General features: G+C 47.5%; 1 protein-coding gene across 1 annotated transcript in view; it reads right to left on the bottom strand.

Annotated features, from left to right (window-relative positions):
- The window catches only part of LOC147701026 (phospholipase A2 inhibitor gamma subunit B-like), a 212035-nt gene that overhangs the window by 149331 nt on the left and 39975 nt on the right, over positions 1-22729 (bottom strand). Inside the window, exon 3 of the mRNA XM_086929838.1 lies at positions 20380-20532. Coding sequence (XP_086785964.1) covers positions 20380-20532 — 153 coding nt within the window. The remainder of the gene's footprint in view (positions 1-20379; positions 20533-22729) is intronic.

Raw genomic sequence — 22729 nt, 5'->3', positions numbered from 1 at the left:
TCCTACCACACACTGATGGAGAGACTCCACCACATAGACATCAAAGGTGACTCACTAATGTTAGATACCCTCATTCTTCACTGGTAGAACACAGAGGTTCCGCCTACCATCTACCTCACTGACCTTGTCATCGTGTGTTTCTTCCCCCATCGCACAACTCCACCTGGTAGTGGCTTGCCCACTTGAGGTCTAGGTTCTGTGTTTGAGGCCCTCCTTCACCCACAGGCTCCGGCCCTCACCTAATCCCTCATTGCCAAATGGTGAGCCTGTCTCTGGTTTATGTTCTTTATGTGTTGTCGCACGAGGCGAGAGGGTGGTGTATGCGGGGACAGGTGAGGGGAGGTTGATTGAGATCCTGTTGGAAAGGCTAGTGGGAGAGGGAGTGGGGGAAGTATCATAGAGGTGGTCAGTTTGAGGAAGAGCAAGAGCACCGTGAGTATAGGTTACAGTCTGGTCAGGTCGTGGCGCGACGGGTGAGTTAGGGGAGCCTGGTGTTGGAGAGGCTATGGGCAGAAGGGTGTTGATAGGGGAAAAAGATGTCTTCCTCAGAATGTGGTGCGATAAGGAGGGATCAGGGACCTCCTGAGAGGAGGTACAGGAAAGAACATACCTGGGTTGAGTAGGGGGGTCGCTAGGGACCAGGATCTTTTAAAGAGAGCAAACCTGTCATCAAAGACGTCAAGGCTGTGATCAGTGGCCTGAATAAGAATAGTCCCATTGTTGTAGATGGATATAGTGGCATTAGCTCTAAAAGTGGGGGACTTTGAGACCAAAAGTCTCAGACCGTGAGGGAATTTTTTGGAATGGGTGATGTGGAGTAAATCATGGAACATAGATCCCTATTGAGCTCTTCTTTTAGTGTAGAATATCAGGTCACTAGTAATAGTACCTTTTTTAGGGCAGAGGTAGGGGTCTGAGATAAGGGATTATGGATTGGCTTTGAGTAGTTTGTGTTTTAGAGTTTTGGTCGCATTTTTGGGTAGGTTGTCCGGATAGTTAATTGTGCAGCTGTTAGATCCTGACTTCAAGTCTGGGGTCCATGTTGCGAAGTGAAGGAGTGGTCCTGGAGGAGAGAGCTTAGTGAACGTGCGAAGGCAGTGAGGAAGGTGAGTGCAGGAACTAGTAAACGTGGTTTGGCATTGTGGTAGGAGTGCGCAGCCATGCAATGAGGCACCTATCAGGTCACCCACCGAGTAGGATACATGCCAATTAATTAAGGGGATAACAATAGTCCGAAATATCGAAATACCAGCAAAAGGAAGCATTGACTATGGTTTACTTTGGCTCCCCTTTTGCTCAAGAAAGCAGCTGAAAAGAGAGAGAGAGACTATAAACTAAATTGCTGTCAGAAGCCCCTCATTTTCAGCTGATTACATTCAATGCGAGTTAGCAGACGGGCAGAGGTGTGGGGGTTGATACACACTGGTAGCACTATTCCATGGGCACCGGAGGGGGACACCCGATTTGCAAAAGGGGCAGTAACCAGATGGATGCCCATGAGTCGGTAGCCGTTACAAGATGGCTGCCAATAGTATGTGACATAAAATGGCTGAGGTTAATTTCAGAGGCATGAAATGTAGTACTCTAAACTAGCAAGCAGTGTGCTGTGTTGTGCATAGGGCAAAACAAAACAGATCCGGCCAGTTCAAAACTCCCATGATTATTCAAAGATCGCAGTCACGCAAGGCAGAGTTAGGTCACAAATCAGGGCATCCGTGAACACTCCAGCTACCAGGCAAAGGGAGAGCCTTCTGCCTAACGGGCCAGAGCAAGGAGCTTAAATCGGAGTTACGAGCAGAGCTCTGCTCGCAACGTGGGGCTCACCTTGAATAGGAGTTCGACACCAGGCTCACGAGAAAGCAGCTGTCCAAAGCAGAGAAGGCATCAGGAAGGGCCACGTTAAACCTGAAATTTCCAAGAGGCCCGTGGCAGGATGGCGTCCCGCAGCTCGCCCAGTTGAGGCTCCACTGGACTGGCACAAAGCGTAGCAGGCGTGATCCAGGCTGATTCCTTCTCCGGAGGCCCGCTGTGAAAATGAGACCGTAGTCCAGGATCAGTGCAGGCGCGACCCGGGCTGATTGCTTCTCCGGAGGCCCGCTGTTGAAAAAGAGTCCGCAGGTCAGGATTGGTGCAGGTGCCATTCGGGCTGAATCCCTCTCCATGGCCCGCTGTTCTAGAGGCCACAGGTTAGGGATCCGTGAGCTGCAAGGGGGCGCCCACTCCAATTGCAGCGCTCACAAGTTGCAGCTACCGATCGAGCCCAACCACTCCAGACCCAGACCGCATGAAAGGGGAACCGGGTGGGGGAGTCGGCTCCAAGTGAAGTGCCAGCCGTTACAAAGGGACCAAGTACTCACTGGAATCGTCTTCGCAGGGAGCAGCCTAGAGGAACACAGCAGAGGAGACTTTACCGTGCTGGTCCGAGTCCACCGCAGAGAGGTGCCGGCCAGAATCAGGTAAGGTGCAGACACTAGTTCAGCGAAGTCATTTAATCCGTTGTTATGGCTCGATGGGCAGAGTTATACAGGGATTTACGCTGATGGCGATCCCTTAACTCAGGAGCCCTCTGGTAGAGACCCTTCTCCGTCGGAATGGAATAAGAGCTTACCTGCATAGTCTTTTTCTTGTACCTTCTTTCATATATTTTAAAATTGCACCTATACATGAAATTAAACCAAAACACTTCTTTCAAACGAATGGCTGATGTACTAAGCCATTTAGCAGTTGCACACTTGCTAAATCTCATGGTCGGCGACCAGTAAGGGCCCAATTACGACAGTGACCATGCAGGCGTAGAGCTGCCATGCGGCTGCCCCGCTCCCACACCACCAAAGCCGAATGACCACTGCCTGCCAGATTGAGAGTTTTCCTGTGTCCGGCGGACGTTTCTTTGGCGGTCCCATGGCGGTGCCTTTGAAAATGAGCACTGGACTGGGAGCACCAAAGGCTGTTCAAAAGTGCAGAGTCCATGCCGTGCAGGAACTGGTGTGCATGTACACAGGGCGGTACAACATGTGCCCACCTGAATTCACCCGTGCACAGGGCCAAGAGGAGGCCCATTAGGGCTCCCCTTCTTTCCCACTGCCAGCAGTTTCATGGAGTAAGAACCCCCTTCAGAGCCCGCTGGCGGTGAGGAAAGTTGTAATATGCTTGGCGGTGGTGCCGCACACCACCAAGCATATTTTCGGCCCTTAGACCTCCACACCACCACCATAGATCTCTGATCCCTGGCAGTTGCAGCAGTGCCATGGCGGTCCGACCGCAAAGTTGCAATCTGGCAGACAGAGTGCTGGTGCAGCAGTGCCTGGACTGCCACCGCTGCACCGCCATGAGTTTGGCGGTCTTCGGGCAGTGTACCTAAGTCCAAGGGTGTATGCATGATGTCTGGCATACAATTTGTTCTGGAAGGGTACAAAATACAATTCTTAGATGGCTTTTAAATGTGTTTTACTTTGTATGTGTCCTGTATAATTGAGCACACATGAAAAGCTGGAAAGATTGGAGCAATAAAAGCATTTGTCCTTGATATTACCAATGTCAAAACAGTGTTATTTTTGTATGCAAAACCCTGTGCACTTTTTGTAGTTGGTAAGGTTTTGCATGAAAAAGGTTGTCTGTATGGGAAAACACATATACCACCCAAGGAATGCCTCCTAGATGCTAAGGAATGCTAGGTGAAGCTCTGCAATATTTGTGGTGACTTTCCAGCGGAAAACAAGTTCAGCGCTGGAAAGTATATTTCAACTAAACATCTTACTTTAATTTGTGCCACTTTTGTAACTGAAAACCCAGTGCAAATGTTAGTAAATATACCCTTAGGTGCCTACATTTGTCCCACAGACTACAAGTTCCAGTCACAGTAACATACTGCTTGTGAAATCCCCATCGACCCTGCAGATGCTACAATTGAATCCATAGCAGGCCAGCTCAGGTTTTCACCTTTTTGGGTGATCAAAATTTATATATTTGAGTATGGTAATAGTTTAATAAAAGTTGTTACTCAAATAGGTGAGTAGAACTCATGTGCTTCTGTTAACTTACTTCCTCTCCTCCAGACCTCGCCCACTCCACTCTTTAAAAATAAAGAAATACGTCTGTCAATGTTTAACTAAATGCATTTTTAAGAATAAAAATGGGAGTCTAAAGCACAGAAATTGGCAAATTGATATCTGAGTTGCTTCCGACCAATATTGTTGCAGATTGGTCGGCGGTTCCGACCCCGCAATTAGGATGCGACCACACAAGGTGCGGTCACAAACTTCCATTTTTCAATGGGAACTAGTGTGGCAGCTCGAAACTGCCCATAGAAAGAGCTCCCATTGAAAAATGTACGTTTTAAAACATCCCTGCACTGTCTGGCACACAGTGCAGTAGGACCACATGCAGTGGGCCAGGGGGCCCTGATAGGGGCCCCAATGTCATTTTTCAACAGCCTTTCCATATCGGAAAGGCCGACATGGAAAGGCTGTTGGAAAGAAGACATCATAATTCCGACAGCAGAAACGCCGTCCTTAAGGGATTATGAGGCCTTTCTAACCAACCGACAGGCAGATTGTGTCAGTCAGACCCCCCGACTGCTGCTTCCAACCACATGCATCATATAGCTTCAGTCGGACCGCAGCAATTGATGCGGTTTGGACCGCAATCGACAAGCAGTCGGTTGCGGTCTAAACCTCATTGTAATAAGGCTCTTAATTGTAAAATATTTACTAACTCATGTGATTCAAGCCCTGATTTTACATCTTGGTCTACAAATCGAGGGATGAATCTCCATTCATTGTAGTACTACCTAGGAAGTAAGATTCCAAGATGCAGGACTGCAACCTAACCTCAGCCTTCTACTCATCCTCTTTGAATGAATATTGGAATAAGAGAATCTTCCTGATGTTTGTAATTATATCTCTTTTATTTTACTCTAAGCCTGGGTGAAATTTTCAGCACAATGGTGTGATTTCCCGTATTTTGGGGAATTTCAAGTTATACTTATTATGTGAAATTGAAGTCTGAAATTGCTTCGTAATACCACACCATGTTTCAGCAGGTTGGCTGGGGCTCAAGAAAATGAAGACCATTAGACTCTAAAGGGTCCGCCTATGAAAACACACAGACATAAGCATGCAGTCAACATCTGAATCTAAATGTATATTTAGGTCAAAGCTATAGGTTTTCCTACTAGTTCTTGAAAAAAGTAATGATTTCAAATTGCAACATAAATGTGTTTTAATGGGCATTTGCTTCTGTGGCCCGGCTCTTTCACAATAGTTAAAGAACGTGAAATAGTTCTTCAACCGGTTAAAGTCTTCCGAAGCCCACTTCGGCTCTTTTAGTGGGGTTGCTTTATTTTACAACACACTTCAGCGCCGGGATTGTAACTACTAAAAAAAAGACAATAGAAATTGTACTCTGTCGTGCAGTTTGTGAAACAGTAATCTGGAACTATGAACAACACTGATGGATTTTTATGTGTATAATTAATAAAATGACAATGAAGACAAAAAACGAATATTAAAAGGCTGCAGCTTTAAACATGTTTATTTTTCACTGAAAGATTTACCTTGCTTTAAGGTTTAAGCCTTTGTGCTGTGGGCATGTAAGAATTGGTGAAGTGAGTGCAGTTCTCAAAAATCTACAGACACTGGTGTCAGGAGGTCAAAGCGACTTGGCTGGGGCTGGGAGTGTCAGGCTAGGCCCTTTGTCCTGCAAGAGGTTTTCTTCGCACCTCGTTCGCATCCCCTGGAATGACAATGCAAGCCCTCACCTCGCATCAGCAGGAGGGGGAAGGGACTGTCTCAAAGATGCATGTGAATCGCGCTTTCCTCTTTGAAAGTGTAAAGCTCTCACTGCGCAGTAACAGGGAAGGGAGTTTCCATTCTTGAGCCCGGGAGAAGGTGCAAAACAACATATTTACTATCTAAAGAAGTCACAGAGGGTCAGGATCTCGCAATGGCACAGACCAGCAAGGTAGAAGTTCAGCAGCCGCTTGACACTTCATGTCCTAAAATAATTTGTAAACTAAAAGAAATATTCCCGGTTTTAGTTTGGCTTAAACAATCAGTTCATTTATCCTGATTCTGGTTCTTTTCCTTCTTATGAAAAGTAAACATGACCTGGAGAATGCGAAGACAGTGGAGGCCTTTTAACCGAACTTCCTCTACTGAGCAGCCACGTATAAAAGTGTGGCAAATGTATTCTAATGCACACTTTTAATGTGGTGTTTAAACCCCCACGGCCAAGGCCCTCTTTTCATGAGAAGTGCCTTCCACTAGGATGGATGCATTTTTAAGCAAATACTTTCCTGGACAAGGTCCCTTGTGCTTTAATCTTCGATTACAGTATTCTGATGAGTGTCGCTCGCTCTGACTGTTGAGGTACGTGACACAGGCTTCCATTAAAATATGTAAGACCGAGAAATCAATGCATCACACTTTCATGGTTGGTAGAAACAGCCATTTTTGTTATTAAAAAACATGGATCTCGTGCTTTTATGATAAGCACTTTAAACAGAGCTTTTGGGAATGTGATTTGTATCCTGCTAGTTCATTTCATCAACTCTTGATGACGAAAAGACTATTGAGAAATTAAACGTGCAACCTGCAGAGGTGAGAGTTTAATCCATCGAGTTAGACTGAAACGCAGTGCTAAAAATGATATAGGGACACAAGGAAAAACGTTTGGTTATTGTGGCACAGTGTAATCAAAAGCATTTTCACAGATTTCACTAAAGGCATGGGAAGGAATAGTGGAAGCCTCCTTAAGACAAGGGGCAGGTACTATACAAGTACCAAGTGAAACGTGTAGATGCAAAAGACACCATGTCCCTCTACGCTGTCTTCTTGGATTGGATCGTAATAGTTTACACACAGATTTAGGTAACAGATAGCGGGCTCATTAGCTATTCTATTGAGATTTAACATGTAACCATGCTGTTCTCAGAATTTTTTTCAACTGAGCTATTGCTAACATCCCTCCTTTTCTCAGAACTGAGCGCTCAGTGATGCTTGGCAGTAGAACAGAGCATCACAGGAGCACTCTATCTCGGTATTATAAATATCAGTGCAGAGTTTAGCTCAACCCATGCCAATGTCTCACTTATTGGATGCCATTGCTTGGTGCATCTTCGGATAAAGGTGCAATGTAATTCTTGAGTAGGAGGGTTCAAGGTTCAAGACCTCATAACTTTGGGAATTCAATATTTACACTTCACCAGTTTTGCTAAGCAAAGAGCTCACAAAGTTTTAAAAAAAGCACCCTCTATAGCAGTGGGACTGTCCCAACTGTCATTTTGGGTATGTCAACTTTACAATGCATCCTTCACCACATAGCACCTTTGCCAGGTATTGTTTACTGTGCAGGAAAGTACCACGAGGGCTATTTATTGGTACCTTACAATGCAGGACCTTACCATGCAGGTAAGTTATGTTTTTTTAATTTCATAAGCACATATATAGTTCAGTGTAATTATGTGAAATATGGCACAATTACATACAATTAAGTTCAATCACATGAAATAGAAATCCGTCATTTTGTATTTCATTTTAGCACAAAATGCATCCCTGCATTAGTTTTTGGCACATCAACATGTTAAATAAAAGCACTGTGAACACAGTCATTTGCGTTTGGCTGTTCCTGTGTATTTGTGGCAATTGTTTTACAGTGAATTACACCATTCACTGTAAATTATTACCACCATGGGCACATAAATTGGCATAATGGTTTAATTTTTTCTGAAATTACCCAAAGTAAGCCAGCGTAATTTACATTTTGCCCTAGACCTAGATATGAAGTGGGTAATTTTCCAAAAATGTTAGGCTATCTGGACCATTGGGTCCTGCAGGACTTCTATGGAAGTCCATCTGAGCCCAACATTTTAAAACTGCTTGAATCACATTGGCTGATTGAGCCTTTTCTCCTGACACTCAATGGGGTTCAACAATTACCCTGGACTGTACTGCAGGCCTTCACACTCATATCACAGTAACATTTTGCAGGTGCCATTACTGGATTTCGGGGCTCAGTACCAAAGTCCTGGAAAAAAACAGAATAAAGGCGCATTGTAGGCACCCCTTGGCCATCAGGCTTCTTACACAAATAATTACAACAGTGACATCAGACAAGATTTCATTAGTGACCATTACATGCAGGATTACTAGTAATGACCACCACTGTACATCTGGCAAGTTCACTAACATTGTCCTAAGAAAATGTGTTATCAATTTTGATTTGGAAGGACTTTAGATGCCCCCAATGATTTTCTTTGGGCCCTATGTACCAAACTACTCTAATGAGACCAAACGAGGCCCTCCTGTGAGGTTTGCCTGTACTCCTGTGGGAGTCTGTACAAGTGTCTGCCTCATGATACCTCGTAACTGTTCAAACATCCTTGGGAGTACCACAGTACTAGAAAGTAATTACAAAGTACTGACAGCAAAAGATGACAAAATAACAGGGAACAGAGTAACAGAAAGTAGAACGTGCACCAGCAGAGAGGCAGACAGAGGGCTGGAACCTACTGGCAGGGGTGATGCTGGGTCGGCGGTGGTGGCACACCAGCTGGGCTGCTGTGGGGGAGAGCAGGACCCTGGCCGGGAGGTCAGGGGTCTTGCTCGTGCGCCCTCGCAGTGGCCGCTATTAAATAGGGAAGGGGGAGGGAGGCGCAGCTGGGAGGCGGGAGCGGGAAACCGGCTGGGGGGAGGGGCCGCGGGGGCAGCAGTGATGGGAAAGTCGGTAACAACAGGAAAAACAGGGAGAAGGAAAACAGGCAAAGAGGCACAAAAAATAGAAGGCACAATCTCAAGCACAGATCAGAGGTACAATTACAGAGGCACAGGATAACAGTAATTACTAACCCTGGGCGAAGCACTACGCTCGCGAGCTGCACGTAGCACAGTGCGAACACGCGTAGTGTTGTGCAGCGGTCAGTTTTTGCTTGTTTGCGGTCCTCAACGTCATGTTTGGGACCGCGAGCAAGCAAAATGACATCCCGGCGATATTCTCAATGTGGGGAGGTCAGGTTTCTCATTGCGAGTGGTTAGGCATGCTCGCGACCGCTTGCGATGAGAAACTACCAGTTCCCGTTAAGAAAGCTGCCACTCGAGTAAAAATCTACTCGGGCAGCAGAAAACTACAGCTCGCACTGTGCAAGATGCCGTTTTCAATGATTGCACAGTGCCGGATGCTTGTCCACACTGTGCAATCATTGAAAACGCATCTTGCACAGTGCGAACGTGCTACTACACAGCTCGCGTAGTGCTACGCGAAGTTCGCATAGTGCGAAGTGCACTTTGCGTAGCTTCGCGTAGCGCTACTGTGTCTCCCTCCCTCTGTGTCTCCCTCCCTCCCGGTGTGTCTCCCTCCCTGTCTCCCACTCTCCCTCTGTGTCTCCCTCCCTGTCTCCTACTCTCCCTCTGTGTCTCCCTCCCTGTCTCCCATTCTCCCTCTGTATCTCCCTCTCTGTCTCCCACTCTCCCTCTGTGTCTCCCTCCCTGTCTCCCACTCTCCCTCTGTATCTCCCTCCCTGTCTCCCACTCTCCCTCTGTGTCTCCCTTCCAGTCTCCCACTCTCCCTCTGTGTTTCCCTCCCTTTCTCCCACTCTCCCTCTGTGTCTCCCACTCTCCCTCTGTGTCTCCCTCCCTGTCTCCCATTCTCCCTCTGTATCTCCCTCCCTGTCTCCCACTCTCCCTCTGTGTCTCCCTCCCTGTCTCCCACTCTCCCTCTGTATCTCCCTCCCTGTCTCCCACTCTCCCTCTGTGTCTCCCTCTCCCTCTGTGTCTCCCTTCCAGTCTCCCACTCTCCCTCTGTGTTTCCCTCCCTTTCTCCCACTCTCCCTCTATGTCTCCCACTCTCCCTCTGTGTCTCCCTCCCTGTCTCCCACTCTTCCTCTGTGTCTCCCTCCCTGTCTCCCACTCTGTGTCCCTCCCTCCCTCTGTCTCACTCTCTCCCTGTGTCTCCCTCCCTCCCTCTGTGTCTCCCACTCTCCCTCTGTGTCTCCCTCCCTGTCTCCCACTCTTCCTCTGTGTCTCCCTCCCTGTCTCCCACTCTGTTTCCCTCCCTCCCTCTGTCTCACTCTCTCCCTGTGTCTCCCTCCCTCCCTCTGTGTATCCCTCCCTCCCCATGTGTCTCCCTCCCTGTCTCCCACCCTCCCTCTGTGTCTCCCACTCTCCCTCTGTGTCTCCCTCCCTGTCTCCCACTCTTCCTCTGTGTCTCCCTCCCTGTCTCCCACTCTGTTTCCCTCCCTCCCTCTGTCTCCCTCTCTCCCTCTGTGTCTCCCTCCCTCCCTCCGTGTATCCCTCCCTCCCCCTGTGTCTCCCTCCCTGTCTCCCACTCTCCCTCTGTGTCTCCCTCCCAGTCTCCCAATCTCCCTCTGTGTTTCCCTCCCAGTCTCCCTCTCCCTCTGTGTCTCCCTTCCAGTCTCCCACTACCCCTCTGTGTCTCCCACCCAGTCTCCCACTCTCCCTCTGTGTCTCCCTCCCCGTCTCCCACTCTCCCTCTGTGTCTCCCTCCCTGTCTCCCACTCTCCCTCTGTGTCTCCCTCCAAGTCTCCCACTCTCCCTCTGTGTCTCCCTCCCTGTCTCCCACTCTGTTTCCCCCCCTCTGTGTCTCCCTCCCTCCCTCCCTACGTATCTCCCTACCTCCCTCCCTCTGTGTCTCCCTCCCTCCCACTGTGTCTCCCTCCCTGTCTCCCACTCTGTTTCCCTCCCTCCCTCTGTTTCTCCCTCCTCCCTCCCGGTCTCCCTCACTCCCTCTGTGTCTCCCTCTCTCCCTCTGTGTCTCCCTCCCTGTCTCTCACTCGGTTTCCCTCCCTCCTGCCCTCACTCTGTGTCTCCCTTCTCCCTCCCTCTGTGTCTCCCTCCCTCCCTCTCTGTCCTCTCACCTGTGTGTGTGTCAGCCCTGGCTGAGACAGCTTCCCCGGGCGCACACAGCCGCACCAAGTACTTCATGGGTCTTTAAAAGACAATTTACATGTTAATTAGGCTTTGTTGAATTTCACCTCTTAGGCCCCTGCAGCTCCCCTATGACAATCACTGGAATCACCCGGGCCCCCACAGAGCACAGTCTGAGTCCGAGCTGCTGCGGCTGTATTTGCGAACACTATTTATTTTTAAACACAATTGTCTGCAATGTCCGTGGGCCGCCCAGGAAGGCTTGCCGTGCCGCCACCAGCCCGCGGGCCGTACTATGAGTACCCCTGATCTAAAAGTTCATATTACATTGTGCATATTAATATACAAACAAAGGAAAATCAAAATAAAGACTCACAATTCCTCGTACATACATTAAAATGTAACAATAGGCATTGATGCCTGTAGATTATGTGCAAAAAAAGGATAGAATCAGTTTATATTGAATACCTGTGTAGTGCACCATCATTGTTTTGTTTCAGATAAGGATCAAATGGCAATAGCAAAGTTTTTTGGGACTTGAAGCTGACCTATTTTGCTTTTAGTGATGTTCATGAGAGCACTAACAATTTTCATGCTCAAAAAAATATAAATTCAGCAGCTTCATGTAAACAAAGTTTTATTTTAATAAATAGAGAAAAGGTTAATATTCATGAAAAATATTTAGATAAACACAAGTTATAAAGCTTTTTCTTTCAAATGTCTGGCCTTCTGGCTAATAGAGGGTTTTCTGGTGAGCAAAGTGTGTTTAAATGCAAAGTGTGTTTAAGACTGCAGTACCGCCTCCTGCCTACAGGGACAGAGTGAGCAGAAATATAAACACAGGTCCCCACAAGGTCATTTTTTTAAAAGTTGTAAAAATTGACACAGATGTTGTTTAAGTCATTTTTTATCATTTAGAAGACATTGCCTTGTGGGGACCTGGGTTCAAGTCCCCACAGTGCAATCAAGTCCCCACAGCGTGAGTGTGTTATCACACCCAAGTCCCCACAAGGATAGTAACACAAACCCACACATGTGTGTGTGCGCAAGTGTGTGTGTGTATTTTTATATAGAACGAACTAAAAGAACTAAAGAGCAAAAATTATAATCACTAAATATTTTGAGGGTGGGTGAGAGAGGAAGTATTGAGAAATAAAAATAACTCTAAGGTATGTTTCTGGAAGAAGAGCCCAATTCATTTAAATAACAATGAAGGAATCATTAAAAGAGGCCTTTAAAATGAATGGGGCCAAATCCCAGCTCTCCATTGTGCTGCCAGCCCCTGCCGCTGCCTCACTCATTCTGCTGCTCAGCTCTTGTGCTCTTGCTCGACTATGCTTTTCTCTTTCTCTTTTCTTAATTCCTTTGCCTGTTTCTTGTGCCATTCGGCTGCTTAATTCTTGTGCTTCTGTCTGATTATGCTTTCTCTTGCTTAATCCCCTTGCCTATTTCATGTGCCATCTCCGCTGTTTAATGTTATGCTTTTGACGCCAGTTTTGTTCCTCCTCCTAATCACTGACACCATTCTCCTGCCTCCCACCTAGCCCCTCCCAGCAACCCTTCCCACGCCCGGGACGTACTTAATGGAGCCCACAGTTCAACCCCACTGAGCAGGTCTCAGACCCAGTTCTTGCCTGTGCTGCCAGCCCCGCCGCTACCTCGATAATTCTGTTGATCAACTCTTTTTCCTGACTGCGCTTTTCTCCTTCTCTTTGCTTAAGTCCTTTGTCTATTTCTTACGCTTTTCTATTTCTCTGTGCTTAATTCCTTTGCTTATTTCTTGTGCTTTTCTCCCTTTCTTTGCTAAATTCCTTTGCCTATTTATTGTGCCACTCTGTCTCTTAATTCTGGTACTACTGTCTGGCTGCGCTTTTCTCTTGCTTAATTTCTTTGCCTATTACTTGTGCCATTTCCGCTGCTTAATTTTGTGCTTTTGGTGCTTGTTTTCCCCTCCTCCCACCTCTCGATTGCTGCTGCCATTCTCTCGTCTCCCTCCTAGCCCCACCCATTGCCTCCCGCCGCCCCTCCCTCTTCCCAGGACCTACTTCATGGAGGCCACAGAGCGACCGTGCCACTGTGGTGCTAGAGACAAGCCCATATGCGCCCATCTGTGCCTCAACCATGTATATTGCCAGGACACCTTGGCTCCCGGCCCACCCACAGGTACAACACCTACATCCTCGGCGCACTCAACACTGAACAACCCGGCAAGCACTGATACCATGCTGCACCGAACTCTAAGGTAGGACAATTCTCCTGTGCTAAATGCACCTTCTCCTGCACCAGCATGACCACCATGACACTGCAAAGTAAAACACCATCCTCCCACCGCACCACAGCAGAAATGACCACCGACTCCACTACCTACTCTTTAATAGAGCAAGCATGCCACCAAACTTTGGGACCTCATAACCTCCTTTGCACCCAACATTGTCTTCCTCACAAAGACCTGGCTCAACCCTGCATCTGCCCTGATGGATATAAAATCACACACTATGACCACACCAATAAGCCATAATGAGGAACAGCCATCATCCACAAAGAGACCATAAAGTGCACGCAGCCTCGGTCCATGCATGTAACATTCGTGGGGCAGTGGGGCCGGGTGTTGGGGATTCCGACGGACGATGCAGAGGGAAAATTAATAATTTATAAAATGTTCCCTCTGCATCATCCCTCGAAATCAGCCTGCACCCAGCCTCAACGATGGTACCTGCACGAACTGCAGCTGAGTGCACCACCACACCTATGGAACACCTCAACTTCAAGTTACAAAATGAAAGAAACAACCTTCATAAGCACCCTCACATACCAGGCTCCACCATATGGAACACAATCACAGACTTCATTGCACCCTTAGCCCTGGACTCCAAGGGATACATCTTCCTCTGGGTCCTCATCTTCCTCATTGACGACCCCAATGTCAACGACATTGCACATCTCCTCAGAAGTGTGAGCTGCCTTGTACAGACCCAGATCATCTGCGATCCCACACACTCTGCAGAACATAGGGTGAACCCCATCATCACCTCCAGCAACCAGGTCAAATACAGCCCGGTCACAGAACTCACCCACTTCAGCATAGCCAGCCTTCATACCGCCACTCCAAGATGTCCAGCACTCTCTCCACAGCTGGAGTACAACTTCATAGACCATCTGGACAGAGCCCCCAACACCTCAACTCAGTTGCCACCCCCAACCTAGAACAGGGAATTAAGAGCTTCAACACATGTATCACCAACAGCTTAGCCCCCATGAAGAGCAACAATCAGAGAAGATCCTCTGGAGTGACCAGTTGGTTCACCCATGAAATAAAAACAGTAAAATGTGGCAGCAAACAGCTGTAAAGTGGATGGCATGCCAGCATAGGCACCACAAACAGGACAGCCTTCAAGAGCACCCTAAACCGTTTTCCACCCCCCACCTGCTGAGGGCAAAAAATTAAGGCAGCCCTAGGCACACACATCAAAACCAGCACCAACAGAGGCAAGGAACTTTTCAACATTGTTAAACAAATTATCCTTCCTGGCTGCCAGCAAAAACAACATCATCCCTTCACAACAGCTATGCGACAACCTCACTAATTGCACCCATGTACAGCCACTTTGAACCCCATCCTACATCTACAGTCTTCCACAATAGATTCCCCTCTACCACAACTGACACGAACCACAGACTGACTACCTGGAACCACCTCTCCAACAAGTAATCCCTCCATGCAGTCAGGAGGAGCTCCCACAGACCCATGCCCACACCTCATTTTCACCCTAAGAAAGCAAAGGATTAGCTAGGAACTCACCACCCTGTTCAACACCTCAAGCGCCACTGCAATATTTCCCAATGTCAAGCAAAACGCCAAAGTCAGACCACTATTCAAAAAAGCATACGCTGACCCTAGCAAACTAAAAAGCTACGGTACTAGAAAAGACTATCAACAAAAATCTTGGCATACCTGGAGTAGGACCAGCTACTCGAAGCCTCCCAATTTGGCCTCCGCAGAAATCACAGCACTAAAAAAACCCTGATCGCAGCTACCAATGACTACTGAAGAAAAAAAAGCAGCTCTGATCCTCCTTGACCTCTCTGCTGACTTCAATACCATATCCTACCACACACTGATGGAGAGACTCCACCACATAGACATCAAAGGTGACTCACTAATGTTAGATACCCTCATTCTTCACTGGTAGAACATAGAGGGTCCGCCTACCATCTACCTCAATGACCTTGTCATTGTGTGTTTCTTCCCCCGTCGCACAACTCCACCTGGTAGTGGCTTGCCCACTTGAGGTCTAGGTTCTGTGTTTGAGGCCCTCCTTCACCCACAGGCTCCGGCCCTCACCTAATCCCTCATTGCCAAATGGTGAGCCTGTCTCTGGTTTATGTTCTGCTGTTGTTTCTTTTTCATAGCATTTTTCTGTCGTTCATTTTTCTGTCTTTCATTTTTCTGTTTTTATTTTCTTGTTTTATTTTTATCCTTTTCCTGTCCTTTTAATTTTGTTCTGGTACACTTTTCTTTCTTTCCCTTTCTCCTTCTCCATTTCCCCCTTCCCACCATTGCCGCTGCCCATTCCCCACTGCCCAACCCCTTTCCAGGGCCGTTTCCCACCTCCCAACTGAACACCTCCTATTCCATACCAACGTGAACGTGTCCCAGACCCTGCCCCTCCTTTTGCAAAGCCAGAGCCAACTACATCGCTCCTCACACTCTTGTCTCAATGGACTCCTTGGTGACCTTAATTTCTATCTGAACAACTTCAATGACCACAACAGATCATACCTACTAGAAAACCTCACCACCATTAGACTGAAAAAACTGGTCTCCTCCCCAACCCACTCTGCAGGACACATGCTCGACCCCATCTTCTCCGCAGGCAACAACATTTCCGTCAGCCACACCTTTAACTACATTGGATAGATCATCACTGTGTCCCCTTCTCCTTTATCAAACCCACCGAACACCACCACACCCACCATGACCAGAGCTGAAGCTGGAACAAGATCTCCAAAGATGAACTCGTCACCTCCTTCAGCTAAAGCCCTACCACCGACCACCATGAATGCAAACGCCTCAACACACAACCTCTACAGATGGATCTTCAGCTGCGCCTACTCACTGGCCCCCCTTAGAAAACCCTCCAACAAGCAGCTCTCCGGGAAAGCCAGCTGGTCCTCCCCCACCCTCCAAGGGTCCACGGGCACCTGCAGATAGTTCGAAAGAAGATAGAGAAGCAGCAAGACCTCAGGGGACCAGGCAGCCCTCAAGACCGCTGTAACCGCATACCACTACCTCATCAGAACCACCAAGAAACTGCCATAGAGGAACGCATCAAATAATTCACTAAACCCTGCACGGATAACACAGACATCCCCCCCTCCCGAGATCTCAGTGACAACTTTGCCACATATTTCCATCACAGGATTTTAGACATCTAAAACAGCTTAGCAATCTAGGAACCACCCTACGGATTCCAGCTGACACTGCTCAACTGGACACCCCTCCTGCTGATGACACACTAAGCATCACAAAAACAATCCACTGTGAGAACCTACCCCCATCACATTTTCAACTGGGTAGGCACCGCCATTGTCTCCGAACTCTGCTGCCCAATCAACTGCTCCACTGAATCTACCATCTTCCCTGAAGACTGGAAGCAAACAGAGATCAAGCCCATGCGGAAGAAATCCTCTGCCAACCCGACTGACCTGAAGAACAACAGACCCATCTCACTGTTCCCCTTCCCAGCCAAAGTAATTGAAAAGGCCATCAATGCCTAACTAACAGAATTCATTGAAACAAACCACACCCTGGACCCCTCCCAATCTGTCTTCAGGAGCCACCACAGCCTGAGACTGCACTCCTCGCCGCAACTGACGACATCCGCACTCTCCTCAACCAAGGCGAAACTTCACCCCTCATGCTCCTGGACCTCTCTGTCACCTTCGACTCCCACCTGTCTCCCACTATACCTTCTGCACAAGACTCCACGATGCTGGCAAGCTTTGCAAAGTGCTGGAATGGATCCACTCCTTCATCACCAGCCGAACCCAGTGAGTCAGGGTCCCACCATTCTCCTCAAATCCTACAGAGATCTGCTGTGTAGTTTCCCTGGGCTCCTCCCTGAGTCTGACCCTCTTCAACATCTACATGGCCCTGCTCTCAGCCAACGTCAGAAACCACAGACTCAACATCGTCTCCTTTGCTGACAACACACAGCTGATCTTCTCCCTCACTAACAAAACAACAGCTGCTACAAGCAACTTCCACTACAGAATGAAGGCAGTAGCCACCTAGATGAAGGAAAGCTGCCTAAAACTCAACTCTTACAAAACCAAAGTCCTCTTCCTGGGCTCTTCTCCCTCCCTGTAGGACAACTCCTGTTGGCCAAAAGCACTTGGAGCCCTCCCACACCCACCGACCACGCACGCACGCAAACTCTGCATCATCCTCAACTCCTCTCTGTCCATGAACCACCAAATCAATGCTATATCATCCTCCTGATTCCACATGCTTCATCTACTCCAAAAGATCTTCAAATGGATCCCCAACAAGTCCAAGTGAACTGTCACCCATGCTCTTGTCATCAGCAAGCTCAACTACGGCAACACACTCGATGCCTCCACAACTGAAAAACTTGAAAATAAATTAAAGTGCATCCAGAATGCCTCTGCCACACTTATCCTGGGCATCCCCTGCTGAAACCAAATCCCTGGTCTCCTGAGAGTCCTCCACTGGCTCCAAATCAACAAAAAACAAAATAATGACCTTTAAGATCCTCACGCATGCCTCCGAAGCCCTGCACAACATCTGATCTTTATACCTCAACCACCGCCTCTCCTTTTACACATTGACCAGACACCTCTGCTCCGCCCATCTTGCCTTGGCCACTATCCCATGGATCTGCAGGACATTGGATGGAGGAAGATCCTTCTCCTACCTCGCTGTGAAGACCTGAAACTCCCTACCTCTGCACCACAAGCTACCACCATCACTGCCTCAATTCAGGAAGGACCTCAAGACCTGTCTCTTTGACTGAACTGTAGAACCCCCTACCCCCAGTGCCTTGAGACCCTTACAAGTGAGTATGATTGCCGAACCCAAGGACATTCTCTGTGATCTCTTGACTGGGTAGGAGTATTCTGCATCATTCAGAAACTCTGTCCATCACCACCCCCTTTTCCAAAATCCATTCTCTGCGGTGTCCCCAGAGCTCATCCGTCAGCCCCATGCTCTTCAACCCATATATGATCCCACTGGCCAACATCGTTAGATATGATGGTCTCAACATAATATCGTATGCACGCAACACCCAACTCATCCTCTCACTCACTGAAGACCCAACCACTCAGGACCAACTTCCACAGATACATGATAAGTGCAGCTGACTGGATGAAGAACAGCTTCCTGAAACTGAACAAGGACAGAACAGAAGTTATGGTCTTCCGCAATATCTGCAACCCATGGACTCCTGGTGGCCATCAGTCCTAGGACCTGCACCCAAACCTGCTGACCATGCCAGAGACCTTTGAATCATCATTGATAACAAGCTCAACATGAAATCACAGATCACCACTGTCTCATCCGCCTGTTTCCTCACTCTGCACATGCTACGTAAGATCCTCAAGTGGCTACCCTTAAGCATGAGATGCACCATGACACTGGCAGTCATCACCAGCCGACTGTACTATGCGCTCATACACAGACTTCAAACCATACAAAACACGGAAGCCAGACTCATCCTTGACCTCCCTTTATTGAACACACATCACACCCCACCTCAAGCAACTTCACTGGCTCCCCATACAGAAGAGTTGCTATTTAAAGCTACTGCCACACAAACACAAGACTCTACACAACTTAGGACCCACCTACATTAACCACTGTCTGACCATCTACCAACCAATGAAAAGACTACCATCTGCATATGTATCACTTGTCCACATTCCCTGCATCTACCGAAACAGAGGTGGAGGATACTCTTTCTCCTACATCGCAGTAAAGACCTGGAACAGCTTCCCCACACAGCGTTGGACCATCACCTTGCTTCCGGAAAGACCCGTTCGGATGATTAGTAGTGCTTTATAAAGATTGATTGATTGATTGATTGATTGATTGATTGATTGATTGATTGATTGATTGATTGATTGATTAGGCTGCTATCGGTAGTTGTCATCCCCATTATTGCAGCTGAAATTCCAGTTGGAAGTTAAGGATAAATGAGGAATCCCGGGGAATATTGAACAGGAATTACTGATTTCCCCAGTAATTCCCCAATTTTAGTGGACTCTCGGGTGTGCACCTTGTAATTGGCCAGATTGTCCTTACTTTTAGAGTTACAAATAACCCCAGTCTCAGTCACTTTGTAAGGAAGGAACATCTGACCCATTTACTGGGCCACTCCTAATGAGAGCAGAAGCCCAATTAATGTTTTATTTCGATGAGTTCAACAATATTTCCCAGAGATAGAAATTAACATAACATTTAATTTCAAAGGGTCTGCTTTAATCCCTTAGCTGCGGCGGCTATTCCTCTGCAGTGCTAAGGGGGTGGGGGGGCCGCGCGGCGCTCCCGTGCTTGTGACGGAACCGCTCCCTCACGAGCCTCGGGTGGGCTGTGCTTGTGACGGAACGGTTCCGTCATGGCCCCGCCCGCCCAATAGAACCCTCAGCGCAAGCGCGGAATTCACGCCACGCAGCCGCGGTGAGCGGGCCGTTACGGAACCGTTCCGTCACCAGCACAGCCCACCCGAGGCTCATGACGGAACCGTTCCGTCACGAGCACGCAAGGGGTTAAATACATGTTTGAGGTTTATATTTGACCAGTGTGTTCTTCTCTCAAGACCACTAACACGATTTCCAAAGGAGATTTTCCCAGAACAGTTTCATCCTTGCAAATCAGTTACCACCTCAACCCCTGGATCAATTACAGATAAGTGATGTTCCACTGTTATTGGCAATACTTTTCCTGTTCAAATATAAATGGGGAATATCCTTTTAATGCCTCCTCCTATTTGCTGCCTTTTATGAGCTGGGAAGATGTTTTACACTGTAAAAACCCTGTGATTCTGAGAATTGCAGGGCTTGTCACCTGAAAAAAGGCGTGCTGACACAGATCCAGATTAGCTGGAGTAGCTGATGCTGTCAGATACATATAGGGGAAGGACAGTGATACACAGGGCTTAAATGATGTGGGTGGAGGAGAGTAGAGGATACCTCTTTCAACCCTTGGTGACAGGGGAGATGTGCAGTTCTATTGGCTGACACCAGTTAATAGGCACTTACATGCCTTCCAGTGGTCCTTATAGCTGCTCAGGTCTAGAGATGTTAAACAAAAAGCCAGATTCCCCTGGAATAATTCTCAGAAATCCCTCTAAACACTTAGCCATGAAAAAGAATTGCGCCCTCTCTCTCATTGTGAGTTAAGGTTTCCAGACTGACATGCAACCTTAACCCTTCGCAAGTGAATTAGGAGCAACCATACCCCTTGGAAAGGACGTACCGTTCAATTCTCCCAGGTCTTTGCCGCACTCTGCCACAAAACGATAGTTTAGGTCGGAATTGCTGAAGGAGTGCTCGGGAGCTTTACAGAGAATTGGCGGCATTTCCTGTGGATTGTGGCACCCCTTCACAGCCGTTAGACGGATATTACCACCTGTTGGGAAGAAAGTTTGGTATGAACACAACAGCGACTCTGGATGTAGGCTTTCGCGATACCCACTAACGTGCATTTATTCAATGACAATGTGTTGATACATAGAATGTCTGCTGCTAACACCAATAAATAACAAATGCTACTTTTACCCAATTTAATGGTACTCAGTTTAACCACTTTTAAGGATGGCAGACTGAAAAAGCCGGGGTGGGGGGTGGGCAAAGGCTTCCAATTAGCACATGATTTTTTCAAACCACAGCCAAGCTCTATCCAAGAGATTCTGAGTCAAATAACCACCGTGAAACTGTTTAGTTTCTCTGAGCACCCTCTAGTGGCCATGGAGGAACCCTTTGATTAGCACCAGTGGACTTAGGACCTGCAGTGGTTTGAAATAAATACATGGGTCCAGGAGCATGGAGCGCCTTGAGACCCTCACGATTGGGTAATCACGCTTTATATGATTACTGATTGATTGATTGACTGGACCATGGGGAGATGGGAAACAGAAGACATATGCCTTGGGTTAGCTGCCATCTGCTGGGATATGCGTCTGGACTCCAGCCCACAAGCTAATTCCCAATGCAAACCATTGAGACGGGTTACTAATAGCACCATCTGAGCAGGAAACAACTAACATAACAGTCTGAGTGTTTAAGATGACCGGAAGGTAATGTGCCAGATGTGACACAATTGAGTCAAGGGCAGAGAGACAAGCATGACATCGTATGCACGATGGCAGAATCTGTGGAAATTCAGTTTTACAACCTGATATGGTCTTAGGTAAATTCCCTAATCCCCGTGAGCTTCACTCTCCCATATTCCTTCACATCGTGGCCAGATCTGGGGCCTCATTTATGAGGCTGTGCGTCACTTTTACGCCACCGGTGCGTCACTTTTTGTGACGCACCAGTGGCGTACAAAATGCGCCTTGTTGCGCCATATTTACAAAGTGACGCATCTAGGTAGATCCGTCACTTTGTAAACCCCTGCGCCACATTATATCTGCGCCAGGTATAATGTATGCAAGGGGGCGTATTGACGCAAGGAAGGGTCGTAAAAGTGACATTTCACTGCGACACTTTTAGGACGCCGTTGCGTCAAAATCTTGCGCCTGCCTCACAGCAGGCGTAAGACTGACGCAGGCCCTTTCACATGGGGCTTGCCCCATGTGAAAGGACGCATTGCTGGAGTTGCGTCACTTTTGTGACACACTCCAGCAATTCGTCACTTTTGCGCTTACAGATACGTCAGAAATACTGACTATCTATAACTCCTTGCGACATGATGCGTCATACATTAAATATGACGCATCAGGAATGTCGCAAGGAGTGCGCACTGAGAAGTGACGCATCTCTGCTTTCACGCAGCGATGCGTCATTTCTAATAAATGAGGCCCCTGGTGGCTTAGGGGCAGATGTATCATCTTTGCAGTCTGAGAGACCTTAATAGCAGATTTCAGCGATTCGCTATTAAGGACTCGCAAAATGCAATGTATGTAGGTTTCGCAATAATAATTGCAAATCCTACATATTCCTTAATTGCGAATCGGCAATAGGAATGAATGGGAAGACAGTTGCAAGTTGAGAGTACCCAATAGGTACTCGCAAATTGCGAATGCAATCTCAAGGGTGCGAGGGTGCCAAAAGGACACCCTGTTTCACCCCTGAAATATGCATGTGTGTACATGTGGCGCACATACATGCGCCACATGGCACTTTGAAAAATGCAAGAAAATTCATTTTTCAAGGAAAACGCAAATTACCACCAACTTGAAGTTGGTGGTAATTTGCGATTTCTTAAGGCAAAATTGCACAACTTGGGTGCTTCCAGAATTGCATTTAAGGAATCGCAATGTGCGATTCCTTAAATGCATTCGCAAAATAGGGAATCACACATTTTGCCATTCCCTATTTTGCAAGGGTCTTTTGGGATGGTACATCCCAAAAGGCTTTTTACGGTTCGCAAACTGGACGACTCTGAGAATCGGGCCATTTGCAAACAGGAAAAATGCTTCATACATCTGGCACTTAGTGTACTGTCACAGGTTCAAATTCCGGCGGGTCCACTCAGCATTTCATTCTTCTGAAGTCGATAAAATGAGTACCATTGAGTTGGGTATCAATAACCATCTGTTATTCAGCACCAGGGGCCTTTGTGGATGAGCCTGCGCTTTATAAATACGTATGTTATTATGTTT

This window comes from Lissotriton vulgaris, chromosome 7 (genome assembly GCF_964263255.1).
Source record: "Lissotriton vulgaris chromosome 7, aLisVul1.2, whole genome shotgun sequence".
In the NCBI taxonomy this organism is placed as follows: Eukaryota; Metazoa; Chordata; class Amphibia; order Caudata; family Salamandridae; genus Lissotriton; species Lissotriton vulgaris.
Note: the sequence above shows the minus strand (reverse complement) of the source record. Positions and strands in the feature narration are given on the sequence as shown.